The following is a 19,873-nucleotide window of genomic DNA, read 5'->3' on the forward strand; positions in this document are numbered from 1 at the left end:
CAGCTGGTGAACACGACCATCATTTATAGATTTTGGACGCGAATAGTATTCAAAGTGAGGATTCGAGCTTCGGGAGTGTGGCTCAGTCGAGTGGTGTGGCGTTGAAGGTCGAAACTGAAGGTCGACATGGCAGTGGTGACCAGATACTGGTAGCTGGGTCCGGCTTCGAAAGATACACTGAGTCTACAATGGCCGGCCGTCAACGACGGCAGCAGAGAAAGGCCAAGAAAAGGGACATAACCAATCACATGTTACGTTTACAGTGAAAGGCAGCCGGACAGCACCCCCAGCATGCTTTAATCCAACAACGGTACCTCCAATCAAAGCGTGGCAGCCTCGCTGGAAGTATTGGACGATCTGACACGCATGAGTCGAGGCCGGGATGGCGGCCAAACCGCTATTGAGCGACGTAAAGACCAACCCGATTCTTCGTTGTCCGGCAGGCAATCGTGGCTGTAGGTACAGTGATAGAGTGATAACATACAGCTCGTCCTGTTCAAGACAAGCCGACTCTCAATCCAAAAACCATTGATTGACGAGTGGAGGATGAACTCACCTACTAGGCACAGTCACGCTGACCAATACAGGGTTGGAGTGGTTCCACCTGACACGCATCCTCTCGACTACAGATCTCACCTTGTAACTTGTAGACGTCAGCCACCATGTAATTTGGAGAGGATACATTTGAGAGCAATGCAAAACAACACTTGTCTGCATAGGTCTGCACTGTGCATGTCTATAGGGTATCTCACCAGCCGCACATGACGAGCCCCTCCGCACCTCCAGGGCGCCTCACTCCTCCCGCTCCTCTTCTCTCCCATCCCGACTTCTCTCCAAGCTATCGCTCTTTCCTCCATCACCTTCTCACCGCCTCAGTTCGCCGCCAGAATCTCCGCCGCATCAGGCGCAGAGCTATGATCCCTCTTCCCGTCCGCCATCTTAATCATCTCAGCCTGCTTCTTCATCCTCTCCGCCTCGGCCTGCTTCGAATGGCTCACGTACGTCCCGTACCGCAGCGTCCCCAGCGTCAAGACCGCCATGAACAGGATCCCAATTACCGACCGCCGGATCAGGATCCACCGCAGGCCCTCGATTTCAGATTTGGCGTCGCTGCTTAGGTGAAGGCTGATTTTGTAGTTGATTTGTTGGATCTGGTCACCATCAGTACGATCATCCCCAATCTTCGAGAAGGATCGGAAAGCAAAAGGGGCACTCACAACACTATCACCAGCCTTCTGCTCCTCCCTCACCGCCATCTTGCGATCGTTAAACATACCCCTCACGTTATCATTCAGCGTCAGCAGCTCCTGGTTCAGACTCTGCGTCAAGATATCGACCTCGTGCTGCAGCAGCGTCCTCTTCTGCCGCATCTCCTCGTCCGCCAGCTTCTGGTTGTTCTTCACCTCGGTGCTCAGCTCCGAACACGCCGCCCGGAACAGGTACGTCTCGTTCTCGACGTCGCTCTTGCTCACCAGGCTCTCCTGCGCCACATCTAAATTCTGGGCCAGGATCGCGCGGATCGCCTTCATCAGCGTGATGGCCTGGTCCTTGCTGTACCCGCCGCCCTCGAGGTCCTTCACGAGCGAGTAGCTGTCAAAGTGGTGCACGTAGGGCGGGGGCGCCATGTGCGGGTGCTGCTTGGCGACCTCTTCGGGGGGTCCCATGTGCAGGATCGCTTCGAGGGGCCCGCTCTTCTTCGCCTGGTCGCGGGCCTCCTGCTTTGCGGCTTTGGCTTCCTCCGCCTCTTCGGGCTGTTGCTGCTGCTGCTGTTGTTCTCCAGAGGCGGCACCCGTGGCGTCGGCCGCGTTATTCTCCGCCGAATTCGAGGCCGTCGCCGTCGCCGAAGCTGCCGCCGTCTTGGGATTTACGCCGTCGTCGGTCGCCCCCTTGGACGCACCGACCGCAGCCTGCCCGGGACTCGCCTCCTTTCCATCACCCGCCGGCGCCGGCGCCGGTGTTGTCGTTGTCGTCGCTGTCGCAGACACAGGCTCAACCCCCTTTCCGTGTCTCGGCGCGAAACCCGACTGCTGCGCCCCGGGCGTAGGCGCGAACGCGGCGTACCCCCGTCTCCGAACCTCGGCGTGTCCCCGTCTCCGACATGATTTCGACGCCGCGCGGCTCGTCGTCGCCGTAGTCGTCTCGCTGAGGCGTACCGTCCGGAAAAGGTGCGGATACAGAAACGTTAATCGTGCAGGCTGCATCGTGTGTGTGGAGGTGTGGTGGTCGTGGTGGTTGTGTAGGGAGAAAAAACGAATTGGGAAATTTGGGGGGTGATGGAAATGGGAAAGTAAAATGGCAGCGGATACACCCGTTCAGGTTTAATCTCCACGATGGTACGTGTGGGGGGGCACGGGGTCCAGTGTGTCGGAAGGCTAAGCTCAGGAACCCGAGGTTTAATACCGGCGTCTGGAGGGAGCTGTTTCCCCCTGATGTCATTGGGTGGATCCCCTGCCGCTTGTCCAAGGTAACCCCGATGCCGACCTCGCTGTCGGGTCCGTTTCCGAAAATGCGGAAAATCTGCCGAGGACTACGACTTACACAATCTGGCTTACACTGGGCGCCGAGGTGATTGGGAATGCTGTACACCGCAAACAGGTAATCCCTTGAATGACTTCAAGCGACTCCCTTACTCTCACCTCATGCTCACAATGACACGTCGCCAAATCATCAGAAACTGTCCATACTCTCACGTCTATTGACAGGTCTAATCCGTCAGACTAAGACTGGTATCGCCTAGACACGAATAATTCAATAAAATACAAGAAGACTCGAAAAATATCATCTGCGCCCCAAAATGACCGGCCCCGATGCCCCCTTTGGTGGAAAGCCGACAAACCCCCGATAGGAACCTCAAATTCCGACCGGCCGCTTTCCGTGTTCGTATCGCTCAGCCATTGTTCCTGTGATAAACCCTTCCAATGGCTCTCCAGAGACCTCAGACTCATTACTTTGCAAAATAAAAGTCCAGAAAACTTTGCAACCAAAAAAAGAAGAAGCAACAGAGAATCATGTCCGTTTTGGGAACCCTCGCCTTTCCCCAAATGTTTGTCCAAGCAGATTTTCTACCGTTGTGACCGTGTTCCAGCCATGTATGTGGGTGATTTTTTTTTTTGGAGTTGCATATTCAGATCAGGTATGTGAAAACAAAATTAGGTAAGTGTTCGTCGTCTTTTTTTCTTCTCTTTTAAACAAGTCTGGCACATGGGCCGGGATCGTCAAGTCCGTTTGGTGTCGTGATGCATGTCCGAAGCAACCGTAGACGCCGTCATCGCAAAAGATTCGTGTAGTACTGTTATCAGGCCTCCTCCACTTGCACCTTGAGGCTGACACCTCCGGGCGCGCTGGACTTGTTATCGTCCTCGGCAACCTCGCCAACGGCACTGGCGCTGGTGCTGGGCGGGCTGCTGCTCTGGGGGCTGTTGGGCTCCATAGTCAGAACCGGGGTTGGCGCGGCCGAGTTGGTGTCGGCCTGGGATCCCCCAGACTTGGACGGCGTCGTCTGCGTCGTCGCGTAGATGAGTCTGTCAATGGCGGCGAGCTGGCGGCTGGTGCTGGTCTTGCGGAGTGTCTGGAACTGAGGTCGCATCTCCTCCACAAAGGCTTCACGTTCGGCACCCTCGAGCTGGTTCAGCAGCTTCTGAATGACGTAGTTGCCGTACTGGTCCTTCATCATCAACTGGAGCGAGCTTGTACCATCGCTCGCCTGGGAAATGATTTGCTCCCGAATGCCCTTGCGCTCTTCCGCGTTACCGTACTGGATGCACTTCTCCACAACGTTGGACGCAAACTTGTGCTTGGACAAGGTGACCAGCTGCGCAATGACAAGCTGAATGATTCTCGATCGGTCCTCAGGCATGCCGTGCTCGATGATGTGCTGCACGACGTAGTTGCCGTACTGGTCAGTGATGAGAACCTGCGTCGAGTTGTGCAGCTCAGCCAAGATGGTCTCCTTGTCCTGCTCTGTGCCGTACTCCAACATGCGCTGAATGACACGGCAGGCGTACATGTGAGCCGCCAGCTGGCTGACTTGGCCGCGGAATGCGTCCATGACGAAGTCAATGTACTGGCGGGGAACCAGCTCGATAATCTTCTGCACGACGTGGTTGCCGTTCTGGTCCTTGACGACCTTGAGGATCTCGGGCTCCAGCTCCTTCACAAGCTCGGCCTGCTGCTCGACGAGAACGTGTTCCAGGGCCTGTGATTGTTAGCTTCGTCCACTTTGCTACGCGAATATGCACACACCTTTTGGACAACGCGGCAGGCGTACATCTGCATGGACAGGTCGACAACCTTGCCCTTCATCTGTGACGCCAAAACCTTCTTTTGGACCTGGTTGCCGTGCTCAAAGAACTTTTGGATAACGTAGTTGCCAAAGACATCCTTCATCAGTTGGATGGCGTTGGGCTCAATCTCGCGGAACACCTGATCCTTCTCATCACTGTTTGCAGTTTCGAGCTTTTGCTGGATGAAGCGCGATCCGTGCTGGTCGCCACTGAACTCGACAATGTGGCTGTAGATATCCTTCAGCTCGTATCGCTTGTTCGACTTGGAGCTGGACCTGAATTCCTCCAGTAGCAAGCTGCGGACGCCCTTGCCAGGGTCCTGGTCCTTGCTGGGCCGGATAGGCATCACGCCCGGCATCGAGTACGGCGCCATGTGCAGGCCGTAGCTCGGTAGGGGAAGCGATGGACGTCCGTAAGGGTCGAACATTTGCGGAGGGTACTGGCCCGCAAAGTTGGGAGTGTAGTAGGGTCCAGGGTAGAACGCGGGCGCCTGCGCCTGGATGAAGGCGGGAACGGGCGTTCGGCGGTCGCCATCCGGGACCATTCTCAGATCGCGGGACGACGGCCGTTGGGTCCACAGGTCAGATGCTTGAGGCGCATATGTCTTGGGGCTAGTGACAACCCGGTACTGACCAGGGGCACCGGCGATGCGGTCGGCGGAACCGCGTTTGTACTGAGCCGCCATGGCGTCGGCGTACATTTCGCCAGTGATGGCGGCGTTCATGTCGCCCCTCCAGGGCTGAGACACGGGGTTGAACTGGAAGTTCTGCGCACCGGCGGCGATGCTCTGGGCCTCGTCGAGAGTGAGAGACTTCTTGAACTGAGGAGCGAGGTCCGTTTCGTCCATCTGTCTGCCGTTGGCCATAAAGGCCCTGTTGTTGGTAGTCTGTGTGGGGAAGGAGGAAGAGTGGCCGGGGATGGCGGGACGGCTCGAGGCAATCGAGTTGCTGGGAGTGTGGCCATAACCCCCAAAGTTGTCTCGGAAGGCAGGGGGCGAATGGTGCGAGTCGTCCGACTGGCGCGAGGGAGGAATGCTGCTGTCTCTCGAGGGAGCACCCACCACGCCGAGATTCAGATAGGCGTTGTCTTTGGAACCTCGCTTCTCCTGCCTTGCGTACGAACCATCAAAGGCGCCGCCGTAGCTGGGCCCAAAGCCTGTGTTCTCCTTGTCCTCCTCCAGATATGATTTCGGCCGTCCATTGATGAGGTTGCGTCCCTGCCCGACGGCGTTGTTGTCGAAGAAGGAATTGCTGTTGTGGATGCTGTCGCGTGTGCGATTCGGCGAGGTACTGCCTGATGCTGAACGAGTCTGGGTGTCTTGGTTCCAGGGATTCTGAGTCCACGTGTCCGCCTCCGAGTTCGCAGCGAGGGCACCGGACCCTGATGGCTGTCCAGCGAAGCTGTCTTCCGGGCCTAGTACATCACATAAAGTCAGCTTCCAGTCCATCAATCAATCATCGTCCCGGTCAACCGTACCTCTGGGGTCTCTCTTTCCTGCGCCGCCTGTGTACGTTGTGTTCCAGATGTTTTGCGAGTACAAGTTGGAGCCTGTGAAGCCGGGGGCGACGCTGGCGGCAGGCTTCTCATTCTGGCCGTTTGCCATGGGGAAGCTTCCGTACCGACCTGCTGGCCGGGCCTGGACAACGTGGCAGGTTAGCAAAGTGGCAGCCATCGGTGGAGGGTAGAAGGAACAGCAAAAGAGAAAGTAAGGCGCGAGGCAAGCTTTTTTTGAGTTGTTTGCCAGGTCTAGGCGAAGTTCCGAGCGCCGAATGGGCGACTCGAGCCAAGAGGCCATGAGGCCGCTAGGGAAGCGCAGTCTTGACACACACGGCCGCGCGCTCGCATCTTCGCGACCCGGAGCTCACCCCCATCGGACCTCACGTGGAGTAAACGGGGCAGCGACTTACGGTGGTGGTCATGTTTGTGGTCGGCCTCTGCGCAAGAGAGACGGTCGCAGAAGATGCGGTCGAGTGTCCGGGGGATGCGGAGAGAGAGGAGGAGCGAGGGTTTCCGGAGGTTGACCTTTTTTTTTGGTGCGGCGAACGGGGGGGAAGTTCGCGGCTGCGATGGTGAGATCGGATGCACCTCGCTTGCTGCTTGATGCTGCTCTTTGGATATGTCTGTCACACGGAGGTGCTGTGGTGGCTGGCGAGAAGCGAGAGGACACAGAGGTTGAAGGGCACGTCTATGTGGCTGCACACACACACACGTAGAGGGCGCAGCTGCTTGTGGGAAGTTTTGGGTTTTCCGGTCGTGAATTATATACGATGTAGGTGTAAACTTTTTCTTGCGACAGGAACTTTCTCCAGGAATCGTCTATGGCGCGCGGACTAAAAACGAAGGGAGAACGGTGGGCGTCAGCAAAACCAGGCAGACTGGGGGGGCAGAAATTCTAGCGCGAAGCACAGGGTTGATTGTTGAGGAGAGGGTTTGCCCGCTTTAGTCGTGAGGGAGGGAGGCGAGCGAGGAGGAATAAGGTGAGGGATGAGGGTGCAGGTGTGCGTACTTGGATTATGTAGAAAGAAACAAAGCGAGTGGGCTCGTCCGGGAAGGCAAGGTATGTGGGAGAGCAATAGCGGGATGAGAGGGATGGAGGAATGTGAGGACGGGCGAGGATGAGGGCGAGAGAGATGACGAAGAGAGAGAGAGAGAGAGAGGGAGGAGTACGGATAATGTACGGAGAGTAAGGTAACTCTGTCAAAGGTATGTAATGTATAGAAGCGACCGGAGGCTCTTTTGATGATGTGGAAGACCAAAAATGTACAGTAATAATAGAGTAGACACAGAACAGAAAACACCCGACAGGTCAAGCGTCGCTGGTAAGGCTGATTAGGTTGATTGTTTGATGGAGCGCCCGCGGTCGGCTGGGGCGAGGGACAAGACGGGAGCGGGCAGCTAATAACTTTGTAGGAGATTTTTTTTGCGCAATCCAATATCGAGGACAAGTGCACCCTGGACCTTTGGGAAAGTCGTGGGCTACCAGCCGGGACCTAGACTTGACCTAAAAGCCTGGCCTTGGGACTGGGAGACTTGGAGACTGGAGACTCGTGTGGGAGCTGCAGTAGCTGCGACTTGCAGATGGACTAGACGGAGGGAGGCATCCACTGAGAAGAACGGAGACGGGGCGGGAGGACAGGAGGGTGGTGAGAGGGGGAGTTTGAAGGGGAGCTGACATGGAGCTTTCCTGTCTAGGGTGTGGCCCAACTGCCCCAAAGTGGCCCTCTATTCCCTCTTTCTTTCTCTCTCTCTCTCTCTTTCTGCTCCTCAGTCTTGAGGAGTCGAGGGGTCAGGGATGCGACCGGGGGTGCATTGGAACTGGAACTGGAACTGGGACTGGGACTGGGAACTGGGCCTAGGACCGGGACTGGAGATGGGGGCCCTGGGAGTTGGACGATGGAGCCGTGGGAAGAAGGGGGGGGAGGGGACCCGACAACACAACTTCGGGGAGGCAAAGCCGCAAAATGCAGTAAGAAACAAGGTAGATAGACACCCACGACACCGTGGTAGACACCAACGGGAAGGATTGATTGATGGATGGCAGACGGGAAGGGGTCAGTCATGCGAGGGATGGGGATGTGAGGCCGGGTACGGATGGAAAACGACACACACACATTCTTGCCGGTAATTATCGTACCTCTTTTTTTTTTCTGGCTTGCTTGCTTTGGAGGGGGATGCCAAGGTGCTCAACTCTGTGTAGCTTGGTGACGGTGTGAATAGAGTGCGAGGTAAAGTAGAGACAAGCAATGAAGGCGGGAAAGGAGGGAGGCGAAAGGACGGGAGAATGAGATGGGAAAGATCAGAATAGGCAGACAAGGGGGGGAGGGGCAATGATAGTTTGGCCCTGCTATTGGATCCAACCCAGAGACGAGAGACGAGACTTTGCGCCGAACTTACCAAATCTTGTACTCCTGTCTTGCGAGGAATCGACAGTCGAATGTGTCTGTGTGCGAGTGGACTACAAATCCCCGGTTGCTGCCTTGCTGTTTCTTGCCTCTCGTTGCCTCCTCTATTCTCTTCTTCCTCTATCCGTTAATGAGTAGGTTGGTACTCGTTCGCGGTTGGCCTGGTTTTGTTGGCTGCCTGCTTCTCTGCTCCTCTCCACCGAGGTACAAATATTGAAAGTTTGGACAGGTGATGACGACAGGTCACAGAGCAGAGTACCAAAGGGGGCAATGCGTTCTTTTTGGGATTGTGCGTATGTGGGCGAGCGAAGAGCGTTCGTCTCCAAATGATGTGATGTGCGGCTTGACAAAAAAGCTAAATGTTCGTTTGCAGACGTCTTGAATGGACGGTTTATGCGTGCGTTCAGAGGGCTGAGGTACCGGGGCACCTTGGCGGGAGAGAATAACAGGTACCCTGACACGACCTGACGGTTGACAAAGTACGGGCTGAACTGGGCGCGCGGAGAGAAGTATCGACGGTGGAGGCAAACAGGACTTGACGTCCAATCAACCTATGGATTTGCGGAGACGGTGGTCCGGTACGATGAATGACAGAGTGAGTGAGTGACTGATTGATTGCCCTGGGTACGGAGTACAGCTACGGGCTCTCAGAGGAGCGGTTGAGCGCAAGGTGTCGAGAGAAAACGGGCCAACAGGTACCAAGTGCGTGGCGGGAAGCAATGTACAAAGTCCCCGGGGTTCGAAACGTCGATACAAGTCGGGACGAATGGTGTATGCAGTATGTCGCGTGTGTGCTTCTTGTTCTTGTCCTTGTCGCTCCTAGCTTCTATCCGTAGGTGCCTCGGTTGGTGTGTGCGTTGCTCGTGTGTGCGTGTCTGTAGTGTGCGAGTGTGTGTAATTACTAGAGAGTCGACGCTGCGTGCCCCGAGAGATATGCTCTTGGGGCTCAACTCTGCCAGAGCAAAGTCGGACTATAGGCAGAAGATGGCGGACGTTGAAGAAAAGACGGAAGATGTAAAAACAGGTAGACGATGCGGATTGGAAAGAGGAGGCACGGTGGTTCCCAAGATGATCAAATAAAGTCAGAGAAAATGGTGGATGGGTGCGGCAAGCCTCTGGAGCCCTTCTCTTTGGATCCTTGGGACTGGAATGGCGGTTTGCGATTGGTCTCCGACGGCTGGCCACAGGCACGACAGGGAGAGTCGTTGATGTTGCAATGGCACCAAACTCAAGGTGAGGTACTTGACGTTACCTCTGGCTTGGCCAAGGTAGGGCAAGCCGTAAAGCAGACAAGCACAAAGTGACCGTCTTTGAATGGTCAAAAGTTCTCCCAGACTGCGTGTACCGAGAACCGAGTGGATCGTGGATGCGGTTGTGCTGCTTCTGTCGATACAGGTGCTGCTGCACTTTGGGATAAACAACCTGCGGAAATAAACAGCAGGCCGACTGCCTGAATCACGGCGATGAGAAAGAGAGAGAGGGTCTGTCCGGGCTGAGACCGTTTTGTTTGTACAATTCATTCGATGGCGGAATCCGTACGTAGATGCTGGTCACTAGAGTACTTGGAAACATGTATCCGATGCCGCCGTGGTTTGCCCACGCTTATCTGGTCCGGAAGTCCTCAAGCAACCTAGTTGAAGGCGCCGAGTGTGCAATTTGGCTTGTCGATGCGAGAATGCAGATGCAGCGCGTGGAGCCGGGGGTGTGGCCCACTACGGAGTAGGCGAGAGAGCGAGAGAGATTGACTGACTGACGGGACCAAGGCGGGAGACACTGGCTCGATTAACCCGTAGCTGTATCCGTAGCGTGTCCGTACATATGAGCAGAGCTAGGAAGAGCTGCAGGTCATTCAAGACACGAAGCGGAGCAAGTACGGATACTCTTTTCGCTGGCTTCATACGAACATTCGTAGATTATGCTGAACGTCGTGGAGAGGTAAGGTACTTCGTACCCTTGAGTCGCCGGTGATCGGCGAGATCTCAGTTCTAATCTACCTTCGACTGATGGATCCTGCCCCAAGATCAGACAAGACAGGCTGGCGGCAAGCTTCTTCGTCCTTCGAGGTGAGGACGCCGTACCGTTGGCCGTCCGAGAGCTGGGTCCAGAGTCTTGAGTCTCGACCTCAGCAGGAATCTGGGCTGAACAACAGGCGGCGAGTCCAATCGAGGGAGACACACACGGACGGGGATACGCTAGGACGAGACGAGTCAAGAACAAGAAAAAGACCCCCGTCTGCCAGGGGAGGAGAAGGGGTTCTGCCGTCCTTTTTAGCGTCTGACGGGTTTTTGTTTGTTCGGGGGCACTCGTGGGCGGTGGATTGATGAGGCACGGCTCCCACGAAAGAATGAGATGCAACTGGGATTCGATGCTGACAACGCTGGGCAGGCTGGTTCGGAGAGTGGGTTATCTTGCGTGGCAGACAGATCTCTTTCCAGTGGAGGTATCAGCAGATGGCTCGCTTCTAGGCCACGCAAAAGATCGCTCTGCTCTGGTCCAAACTTCTCCAAGACCTCCGCTGCACCGACGAGCTGTATCCGTAGCTGGAGCTGGCTGGTCTAATGTTGATGGGGGTCCGGGACGGATGGCGCGATGATCAATGCAGGCGAGATAATACGGACAAGGGGGCAGCTGCTGTTGAGAGACAACACTGCGCGTGTGATTGATTGCTTACAGCCCGTGGTTTGCGTAGTATCGTCTCTAGGGTGTAATACGCTGGTGATGTGATCAATAGGCCGCCCAGGCAGCACGAACCCGACAATGTTGCTTTACTCGTCTCTCCACTATTGTCGTCGTGCAGAGTACTCCGTACGCGGCAGTGAAGGAGACATCTCAATTTCTCAACAGGACGGCAACGGCACTGAGCAGCAGCACCACTTGTGGAGGACCGAATCCAGGGTCAAGGTATTCGTCCGGCGTAGCGAGGAGAACAAGCCTGGACCAGGGGTTGGGAAAGGGGACCACAAGTCTGCAGCAGCCGGGTGGGCCGCCGTGTAAGAGAAGACTGCTTGATGACGAACGGCCAGCCGTGGCTTGAATGTTTTGTTTTCTCGACTCGTGAGGAGCAAAAAGCAAACTTGTTGTTGCCTGCCTCAACGGTGGCTGAACAGGCCAATGATGATGGAATTAGGAATGGCAACCCAGGCGAACCGTGGCTTGAAGATTGACAGGTCGCCTCTACACTGCCACAACCCCGGATTTTCCCTGGTCGAGCGTCCAATGCCGTCTCGCTATCACTGCGCCGTCTCGCGTTTGATTTCTTGTCCAAAGTGTCCAGACTGGACTTCAGGGGGGCGTGGGCGATTTAGGATCAGGGGGCGGCGATATGTGCCGGAAATGTACCTGCGACTATGTTCCGGCCGAGTTCCGTGTATGATCTTCAGGGATTCTGGGGCAGAAACGACAGCCAAGTCTCTGAGATTCGAGGAAGCGAAACGGGCCACAGCAAGATTGAACACACACAAAAAAAAAAACGGCGCTTCGTTTCTTCAACGTGTGTTTCTTCGTTGTCTGACCGTTGAGAAGCGTTGAAGAGTGTAGGATGATCGACAAGGAGTAGAGAGGAAAGGAAAGGAAAGGAAAGGAAAGGAAAGAGAGAAGGAGGCTCTTGTGCGATGTTACTTGCAGCCCGTCCTGTGTCACCTCGTTAAGTAAATCGGAAGGCACATTTTGTTCAAGGTAGGAAAGGCAGCATTCGCCTTCCAAGTTGGGCTACTGAATTCTGCAACAAGGCAGGCAGACCATCTTCCCATGCCTTCTTTCCTTCCTTCCTTTTGCCTTGACGTCTCACCTTACTCGTACAGTCCGAAACTTCGATTGAGAATCTGAGGAAGGAACATCGTTGCCATGTTCCTCGTTTGAGCAGACTTTGCAGGTATCAAAGGCTTCCTCATCTCTATGTCTTTTATTCAACAAAAACGCGCTGATTGGCAGGCATAGGGGCATCAACAATAAGTGCAAGCTGAGGAACCGTGGCTCGTGTTTTCAATACATGATGAATCCACCAGAGCGGTGCCGTTGGTCCCGCAAGTCGTCGCTAAACATTCAACGTCTTTAATCAGAGGCAAGAAACAAAACATTCTTGTACTTGTTTGCCAAGCGTGAGTCTTGTTTTTGTTACTCTAAAGAAATCAAGCAAGGGGCGGTCGGTGTATCATGTACTACCGTGTGGCGATGATGCGGAAAAGAGAGAATAAGAAAAGAGAAAAAAGAGCCGCCAGTCTATGGGAATATCATGGACATGTTTCGTTCCTCCGTGGACCTGTTGGCTCCTGGAACGCAATTCTTATGAACAGGCATACCGGAATGCTGTAATGTTGCTGGTGGGCGCGCTGGCACGTCCTTGTTGCGCCATCCCTCGGCTGAACAAATGAGCCCGTCAACGTTTCTGCTTGGTACGAGCCGGGGCCGGCCATCTGGCCCATCTCGTCCCTGAGCTTCTCCGTCCGTCCCAACACGCCCTGTCAAACCTGCATCGGTCCCATCAGCATGGCAACCAAGAGTGTCCGTAAAAGGCACTTCACTTCTAGGCGTCATGTATTGCCATCCGAGTTCACGGGCTGGGCTGGCTGGCTGGCAAGGGCTTGTTCTAGACACCCGCGCGCGCCAAGTTGCTCCCGCTCGCCCTTCGCTTGTTTGTGTTCATCTCCAACGAGCAAATTCTCACGCAGCGTTACACTGCACTTGGAGCGCAAGCCCCTTGAAGATGTATGTCGATGACAGCGCCCGGCTCCGAGCAGAAAGCCATGGTCTTGGTTGTGGATTAGCCCTCGTGGTAAGAATTAGACGTGTTTTGTACGGAGCAGCGCCTCTTCACCCAGTGTCGTGGCCGCCGACCGCTCGTCCTTTTTTACCAAAGGTTAATATTGAGCAAGGTGCTTTCTGGCTTGCTGAGCGTTACTCTGCGACATCCCACGGGTGCAACGCTGGTACTCAGAACGTGCACTGCTGTGTCATACCGCTCCGCCTCTGCGAGCAATCTATGCAGAATTGCTATGTGTATGGAGTCAAATGGCCTACCCCCTTCTGTTCGAGCCGACGGGGTTTCATGAAACTCCAAAGGGACTGGGACTTTCTCCCCCTTCCCGAGGAAATACCCCAAAAGACCGCCCGAAGTTTGAGTGTGTCAACCCCGGATTGGTCTTGGTCCACTCTGGCGGGGTTGTCGTTGTTTCAGTGTTTCAACTCTACCAACTTGAAAGGGCCAGTCACGACTGCTATTCATTCCAGGCGGCCTGGTCCGTCCACGTTCCTCCTTAACAGGCCTGGGTAGGGTCTCATTGGACGATGGTACGCCAGAGAGTAGGTCACGGCAGGGATCGACATTCCTCAATATCGCCTGTCCAGTATTTGGAAACTGCGCTGCGAGCTATCGCATCCCAACATCAAAGTCTGGCGGCTTGGTGACCATAGCATTGCATGAAGGCGCAAATCGATTGAGGCTCATTGCTCCAGTAGGTCGGAACGAGTGGCTGGACAAGGCCGGATGGGAGTTCGTGCGGTCACACTCTCACTACTCCGTACTCATGAACTCTCTCGCTTTGCTGACGAAATAGCATGCTGTACGACTCGTGTTGGCCGGCTTGCATGTTTCCTTCTGCTCAAGTAGCAGCCACTCGCCAAGCTGCATCTCGGTACCCTACGGACGAAGCGGTCCATGTGATCTTCACGGGGTTCCGGCGCCACAAGACACCCTATAAAAACAAAATTATGCCTGAAGAGCATACGAAAAAGCAAGTCCGAGAATCAAGCATCATCCGCTTTCGATAAACCGAACTTCTATCGTGAAGCGACAAAGCCTACTGGACGTTCGTCTGCGAGTTGGCAGACCTTATTGGGCAACAAGGGGCGTCGTTGCCTGCCAATTGCATTGGTCTGGTTCGGCCTCCGCCAGCAAGTGAGTAACCCCGAGTCGTTCTGTCCTGAGAAGAGATGCCAGCCTCTGGATCCGGTGCACGATTCTGACACCACTCGTTACCATTGAGAACTTGCTTATGGACAGTCTGAAGCTCTGCGGACACGATCAACTGTATGTCGGGATGACTTGGAGTACAGCTATTGGCTAGAAGTATATTGCTTGGCCAGCCCAGTCGCTGACCGCCTCACAGTTGCTTCTTCGCAAGGAGGGCTAAAGAAACTTGCTCCTCAATGAAGGCCTCTGCCGGCAACCTTTTGCTGAGACATTTCGGGCAAGGTTGTCCGATCGTGCAGTCACTCGCCGCTGTGTAATATCGATGTGGCCGACAGAGAGTCGTACGTGGGCAGGCAGGGTAGGTATGTCCAAGGACTGCGAGGGATCGATATCTTTCCAGACCCTTACTTGATGCTGTGGCACTTGTAATGCCGAAAAGTGCCACACCGCCTCCTGCTATGATTAGTCTGGTGCACAAGACGGTCATCGCCTCTGGAACCCGGTGGTGATCGCGCGGGGCTCTCGCAGCATGGCGACGGTTAGCTGCATTCGTACAAGGCCAAGCAAGAGTCGGAACTTTGTCGCTGACTTGCCAATGTGTGTTTCGTCGATCCTGTTAAGACTTGGTTCAAGACATGTTCTTTCGCCACTGGGCATCCTCAAATCGAGGTCTTGTGTGTCGTGATTACTGTACTGCAGATGCCTGCCAACTGAATCTTTGCCTAGCACTGGCGCCCAATCCTCAGACACCTGCTGTGCTTCGCAACTTTCCTGGAAAACCGCGGCCGGGAAGTTCACGAGGTTGAGGTCGACACTGCTAGCCAAGCAGGGATGCGCGGGTTGTCTTTGGTACTTGGACAGGCTCTGGTCCGCTTCACCGCCCATCAGACTGCTTCGGTGCTGTTGCATACATCGTTTCCGTAGACTAACGCAGAGCAGATGAGCGATGCATGTCTCGAATCGTCCTTTTGCGCAAGATAATCGCCTGCCAGGCTGCTTTGGTATCGTTGCATGTATCGTGTTCGCAGGCAAGATGTGGCCGTGACCGCCACCTCAGCGCAAGAGCATCACGGGCGAACTGCCTCATGCGTTGTCATCCGTACTGGGCGAGTATTAGCAAGCTTCATTATCATGGAGACCCAAGATGTCGTCAGGCGCTGTCACCTGCAAGAACTCTTCATCATGCTCACCAAGAGGCTTAGCAAACGCCTAGTTGGGAACTGCCCATGGGCTTACCTCCAGTCAAGCTGCGGTTGAGGTCAAAAGTAGTCCAAATTCTCCGCTAAGAGGCCACAATGAAATTCTTGTACGTGTCAAAAACGAGCAGACCTTATTCAGGAACATGGGCAATGAGATGTGCCTCTGGACGGTGCAGCCTGATTGCGTTTGGTATTTAGGTCAAAGACCTTCTCGGCAGCGATGGCCACTCAGGGGAACCGCCACATGTCGAATATCCCACTTGGGCGACTTGTCAAGATAACATCAAACCGGATGATGATGGTTGCGGAAGTGACCCAGTGAGGAGAGTCGTTATTTGTCTCTCTGTGGCGCCGTGGTGAATCGGAGCGGACGGACGCCACAAAGGAGCGCCGCATGTGGCTCGGACCATATGCTCGGTATGTTCGGTGTCGAGTTGTCAGTAGTAGTATTGCATTAAACCCGGAGGGGCAGGGGCTGTGGGATAAGAGGTGGTCGCTGCATTGAACAATGCAACGGTGCTTCACAACAAACGAGATGAACAACTCTCGTTTGTCTCCAAGGGGCAACAGCAATTCCCGGAAATCTCGTAGACGGTCCCGAAAGGGATGATCTGCGACAACAGGAGCCGGCAGGCGGAGTCGGACGAAAAGGCTATGCTAAGATCGCTACGGGCCGGGCAGGATTTTGCATTTTGAATTCTGGGTTGTGTACGAGGCTCGCAGGCGGCAGCACCGTGGTAGGCGTGGAAGACTGGAAGAGTCCATTCACGAGCTCGTAATCTCGTGTGTAGGGCAACGGGGCCATCGTGGGCCACGAGGCTCTCGCTTTGCCAGAGATGACGGTGCGGGTCGAGAGCCCCACTGGCATGGAGTGACCAGGTGGCTGCTGGAGCTCCGACGCTATTTCTGGCATCGGGACGTTGCCGCCGCCAAAAAGGTGGGAGAGGGCGGAATGAGTTAATGAAGTCTTTCTAGAATTGGGCGAGAGTCAGCAAGCAGCAAACCTGATTTGACATGTTGAATGATTGCATTCGTGGGGCCCCGGGAGAGGCCAAGACCGGATTGGGACGGACAACTTTGTCAGTCGACGATGGTACGGATACCCGGAGACATTTAGACTGGGCAGAAGAGGGATCAAGCTGGCAGCTTTTTCGCTCGGTAGACTTGTGATGAGGGAGAAAAATACTGGTAGGCGCCGGTGTGTTATAGCTCCGTGTGATATCGAGATGAGGGCGGCAGAGGAGGAAGCGGACTGGACGGAAGGGCAGAAAAGGAAAAAGAGATTTGAGAAGCAATAGTTTGGTCGGGCGAATCCGAGAGCATTCAGAGTTCATGTTCTCGACGGGCGTTGCATTGTTATTCTCCAAGTCGTTATGATTTGTTTGTGTTGCGGCTTGCGGCTTGCCTCGAAGAGTGGAAGGCCGGGTATTGCTGACGAAGGACGCACCTTCCTTCTCGAAATGGATGTCACCACGACGCTAACCGCGTGTTCTATCCAATGGACCCACTTGCACAAGGCCGCAGTGGGTGCTGATTTGCGAGTCCAGATTGCACAGAAAAAGGGGAGTCCCAGCTTGTCGTCACAGCCGCCCAGGTTCGGAGGAGGAAGGCAAGAGCCAGGGGGGATTATCTGGCAGAATTCAGGAACTGGAGCAAGAGCAGAGCAAGAACAACTCGCTCGTTCCTGGCTGCACACGAGCTCACGGACCACGAGCCCCTGCAGGGGGTCGATGAGCTTAGTTGGGAAACGACCAACGGCCGCCCAATTATCGACGCCGTTTCAAGGCGGCTCCCGGTACCGCCCCGCTTATCCCAGGCACGCAACGGCCTCATTGGCCAATGGCGGAAATTGCAACAGACCGTTGACGAATCGTGCGTGCCTGTCAGATGGGCTCAATCTTGGGGCGTTGCTTCCCATGTTCCCAAATCAGTCAAGTTGCTCCATGGGCAGTGCTTGCCAGAATGGAGAATTGGCCCGGTCCAGATCCACTACGGAGTGCGCCAATGGAACTATGGATTCCATGGAAGGGAAGGTGGGAGGACCGTTTGCTGTCGTCCGATGCTGCCATCTTCTCCTCTTTTCCACTCCCGTCCTGGCTGGTCCTGCTTAGCTTTTTCTCGCTTCTTTTCCAAGGCGGTAAGCAGCTTTCTCCTGAGTTTTTAGCCTCTCTGTTCGTGCCTCAGATGTTATGTATTTACCTTATCATACGCAGTACGTATAGGACGGATAAGAAGTACCTATGTACTGCCTGGCTGGAGCTTCTCTCAACCCGGTCTGGCTCGGTGATGATCCCTGCCGCCTTGCCAATAGGCTGGGGCTCTAGGAAAGGATTCAATCTGTGATCACGAACCGCCCCATGCCATGATGAATGATGCCGCCCTTTTCTGTGCGCTTATGCTGTGCCTCTGCTGCATAGATCCTTGGATGCCTGGCCAGGAACGGCATGGCTCCATCGCGTCTTCCTCCCAGGCGTCCAATGCCGCCCACACTGGCACACACGCTGGGCAGTAGCCACTTACCCGCTGCCCAGTCCTAATGCAAGCCTGCGCACCAATTGTCCACACACCAACGCAGGTACCAGGCACACACACACACACACCGCAGACCTCCTCTTCCCGTCTGCTCCTCACCCTCGGCGCTACCCCTGTCTCTCCATTTTCCAACCAGGACATATCCTTCCTCGTTCCCTTCCATCTCGACTTCTTCTCCTCCTCCCTTCCCTTCCCTCCCCTTCTTCTTCAACAACTTTGTTCAAATCGTCGTTGTCCTTGCTGTACGTTGCAGGACCGTTTGTTGTCACTCGCTCTCTATTAGCACCCTCCTTCCAGTCACTCTCTAATACTATCCCCCCCTTGGAAATTCCGCTTGCATTCACTAAGCAGTTTTCCGTCCTATCGTTAATAACCACCCTGCTCACTACGTACCATCACAACTACACCGAAAAAAACACCCAACCCTCAAATCCAAAAATATCCACGACACACCGAGAGACAAGTGCATTCTTTAACGACTTTCGCGACGGCCTGCCACAGAGAGAAGACTTAATCCCTTACGTACGTGCCACTTCTTTTTTGGGAGGCGAGGCAAACCCGCCCTTCTGGACTGGACATTCGAGGACTGTTGTGTGTGTTGGCCGGTGAGAAAAGGGAGATCTGGAATGGATCTATTCCCCTTTGTGTGTTCACCAGACAATGCTCCAGAATGTCTCACCAGATGTCGGACCCTCAAACAACAAACCCCTTTCGCGATGGCTGACAATCCCCTCCTACAGTCGTCCGCTCTTTAATAATTATACCGAATACCGCTCTCTTCTTCGACTCGCACCAAAGAAAAGGGATATTTGCAGTAATAATCAGACCCGCTCACGACCAACACAATGCCTTCCATCCAAAACCTCATCTCCCGCAACGCCCCTGGCGTTGTCACCCGCGACGTCGATGGCGGCGACACTCTCAACCTCATGATTGTCGTTCTCGCCTTGATCTTCTTCGCCCTCCTCCTCGTCTCCACACTCTTCCTCATGCGCCGCATGCGCAGGCAACAGCGCCGAGAACAGATGCTTCCCACCTATCAAGAAGTGAAGGGCGGCGCCAGAAACCACCACAACCTCACCATCCAGACAAGTCAAGACGGCCGCTCAAGTGTCCTCTACATCGGCCAGGACGGACGCTCGCCGATGCTCCAGAACCCCCAGTCCGCTCCCCACTCCCCCGACAACGTCCCCGAGATCCACATCACCTTCCCCGACGAGCAGGATGAGGGCGGCCGCCGCAAGAGCGGCCGTGTCCTCGTCGTCCGCGTTGGCGATGGCGGCTCCGTCGGCCTCGAGCCCGTCCGCGATGAGCAGCTCCCGGCGTACGAGAAGGATAGCAAGTCGCAGTTTTATTCTGTCGATATCGACTCAATCGGCGGCCTGCGGGAGAAGGAGCGCTTCAACTAAGCAACCAACAAAACCAAAACTTATCAAGTGTCCAACTTTTGCCCGGACAAACTTCTTCTGTACAGATCGGTTCCCGCTGTACAAACTCAGCATTTTTCTCAACATGGCATGGCGTTCGACGACACACACTTTTATACCCTGCGCACCGGGATGACTTTCTGTCCTTTGCATGGTCCACACACACGGGGATTATATCACCGCCTGTGGAGTCAACACGCATCGGCATTGGGAAATGGCTCGGGGCGCAACTCTTACGTATATAAACTTAACGACTACCCCCGGGAAGCCCGTCTCGCGGTGTGAACGAAACCAGGAATCACCGTGTGGTGAAGGCGAATGCCGGGTTGTAGAATATTTGTATATTCTAATGCTGTATAATTTCCTTCTGTCCTCTAAACAATTCAAAGCAAATGATGACCCATGGCTTATCGCATGCCCCCGTGCTACCCCGAGTCTGTCGATCCTGTGAAACCGTGTGCCGCCCTACGTTACAGCCACCCCGCATTGGCAATATTTGCCGGAGGTCCGACGTCAATGTTTATTGTCATTGGGCTAGTAGCCGCTCCTACGGCACGTTACCTCAAAATACGGTAGGCTGCAGAGAAGCAGCTTCAATCGACGAACCGGCTTGTTTCGCAGT

At 54.8% G+C, this 19,873-nt stretch overlaps 7 protein-coding genes across 7 annotated transcripts; 3 read left to right on the forward strand and 4 right to left on the reverse strand.

Moving 5' to 3' along the window:
* Positions 1-872: 872 nt before the first annotated feature.
* CCOS01_02159 (MOZ protein represents a chromatin-associated acetyltransferase) lies at positions 873-2,201 on the reverse strand (the record flags this gene model as incomplete). Its single annotated transcript, XM_060450351.1, has 1 exon — positions 873-2,201. One exon carries the CDS (start codon positions 2,199-2,201, stop codon positions 873-875), a length of 1,329 nt encoding a protein of 442 aa, XP_060319001.1.
* A 1,094-nt stretch (positions 2,202-3,295) lies between these two features.
* CCOS01_02160 (uncharacterized protein) lies at positions 3,296-6,202 on the reverse strand (the record flags this gene model as incomplete). The annotated part of the gene is made up of 4 exons (XM_060450352.1): positions 3,296-4,195; positions 4,243-5,696; positions 5,760-5,919; positions 6,191-6,202. The coding sequence occupies 4 exons, from the start codon at positions 6,200-6,202 to the stop codon at positions 3,296-3,298; spliced, it is 2,526 nt and encodes an 841-aa protein (XP_060319002.1).
* Positions 6,203-10,942: 4,740 nt separating this feature from the next.
* CCOS01_02161 (uncharacterized protein) lies at positions 10,943-11,179 on the forward strand (the record flags this gene model as incomplete). The annotated part of the gene is made up of 1 exon (XM_060450353.1): positions 10,943-11,179. One exon carries the CDS (start codon positions 10,943-10,945, stop codon positions 11,177-11,179), a length of 237 nt encoding a protein of 78 aa, XP_060319003.1.
* A 1,537-nt stretch (positions 11,180-12,716) lies between these two features.
* CCOS01_02162 (uncharacterized protein) lies at positions 12,717-13,454 on the forward strand (the record flags this gene model as incomplete). The annotated part of the gene is made up of 1 exon (XM_060450354.1): positions 12,717-13,454. The coding sequence occupies one exon, from the start codon at positions 12,717-12,719 to the stop codon at positions 13,452-13,454; it is 738 nt and encodes a 245-aa protein (XP_060319004.1).
* Positions 13,455-14,576: 1,122 nt separating this feature from the next.
* On the reverse strand, positions 14,577-14,978 carry CCOS01_02163 (uncharacterized protein; the record flags this gene model as incomplete). Its single annotated transcript, XM_060450355.1, has 1 exon — positions 14,577-14,978. One exon carries the CDS (start codon positions 14,976-14,978, stop codon positions 14,577-14,579), a length of 402 nt encoding a protein of 133 aa, XP_060319005.1.
* Positions 14,979-15,944: 966 nt separating this feature from the next.
* CCOS01_02164 (uncharacterized protein) lies at positions 15,945-16,308 on the reverse strand (the record flags this gene model as incomplete). Its single annotated transcript, XM_060450356.1, has 2 exons — positions 15,945-16,259; positions 16,297-16,308. The coding sequence occupies 2 exons, from the start codon at positions 16,306-16,308 to the stop codon at positions 15,945-15,947; spliced, it is 327 nt and encodes a 108-aa protein (XP_060319006.1).
* A 2,361-nt stretch (positions 16,309-18,669) lies between these two features.
* CCOS01_02165 (uncharacterized protein) lies at positions 18,670-19,233 on the forward strand (the record flags this gene model as incomplete). Its single annotated transcript, XM_060450357.1, has 1 exon — positions 18,670-19,233. One exon carries the CDS (start codon positions 18,670-18,672, stop codon positions 19,231-19,233), a length of 564 nt encoding a protein of 187 aa, XP_060319007.1.
* Positions 19,234-19,873: the final 640 nt, after the last annotated feature.

This window comes from Colletotrichum costaricense, assembly GCF_030867565.1.
Source record: "Colletotrichum costaricense strain IMI 309622 chromosome Unknown Scaffold_2.1, whole genome shotgun sequence".
NCBI lineage: Eukaryota > Fungi > Ascomycota > Sordariomycetes > Glomerellales > Glomerellaceae > Colletotrichum > Colletotrichum costaricense.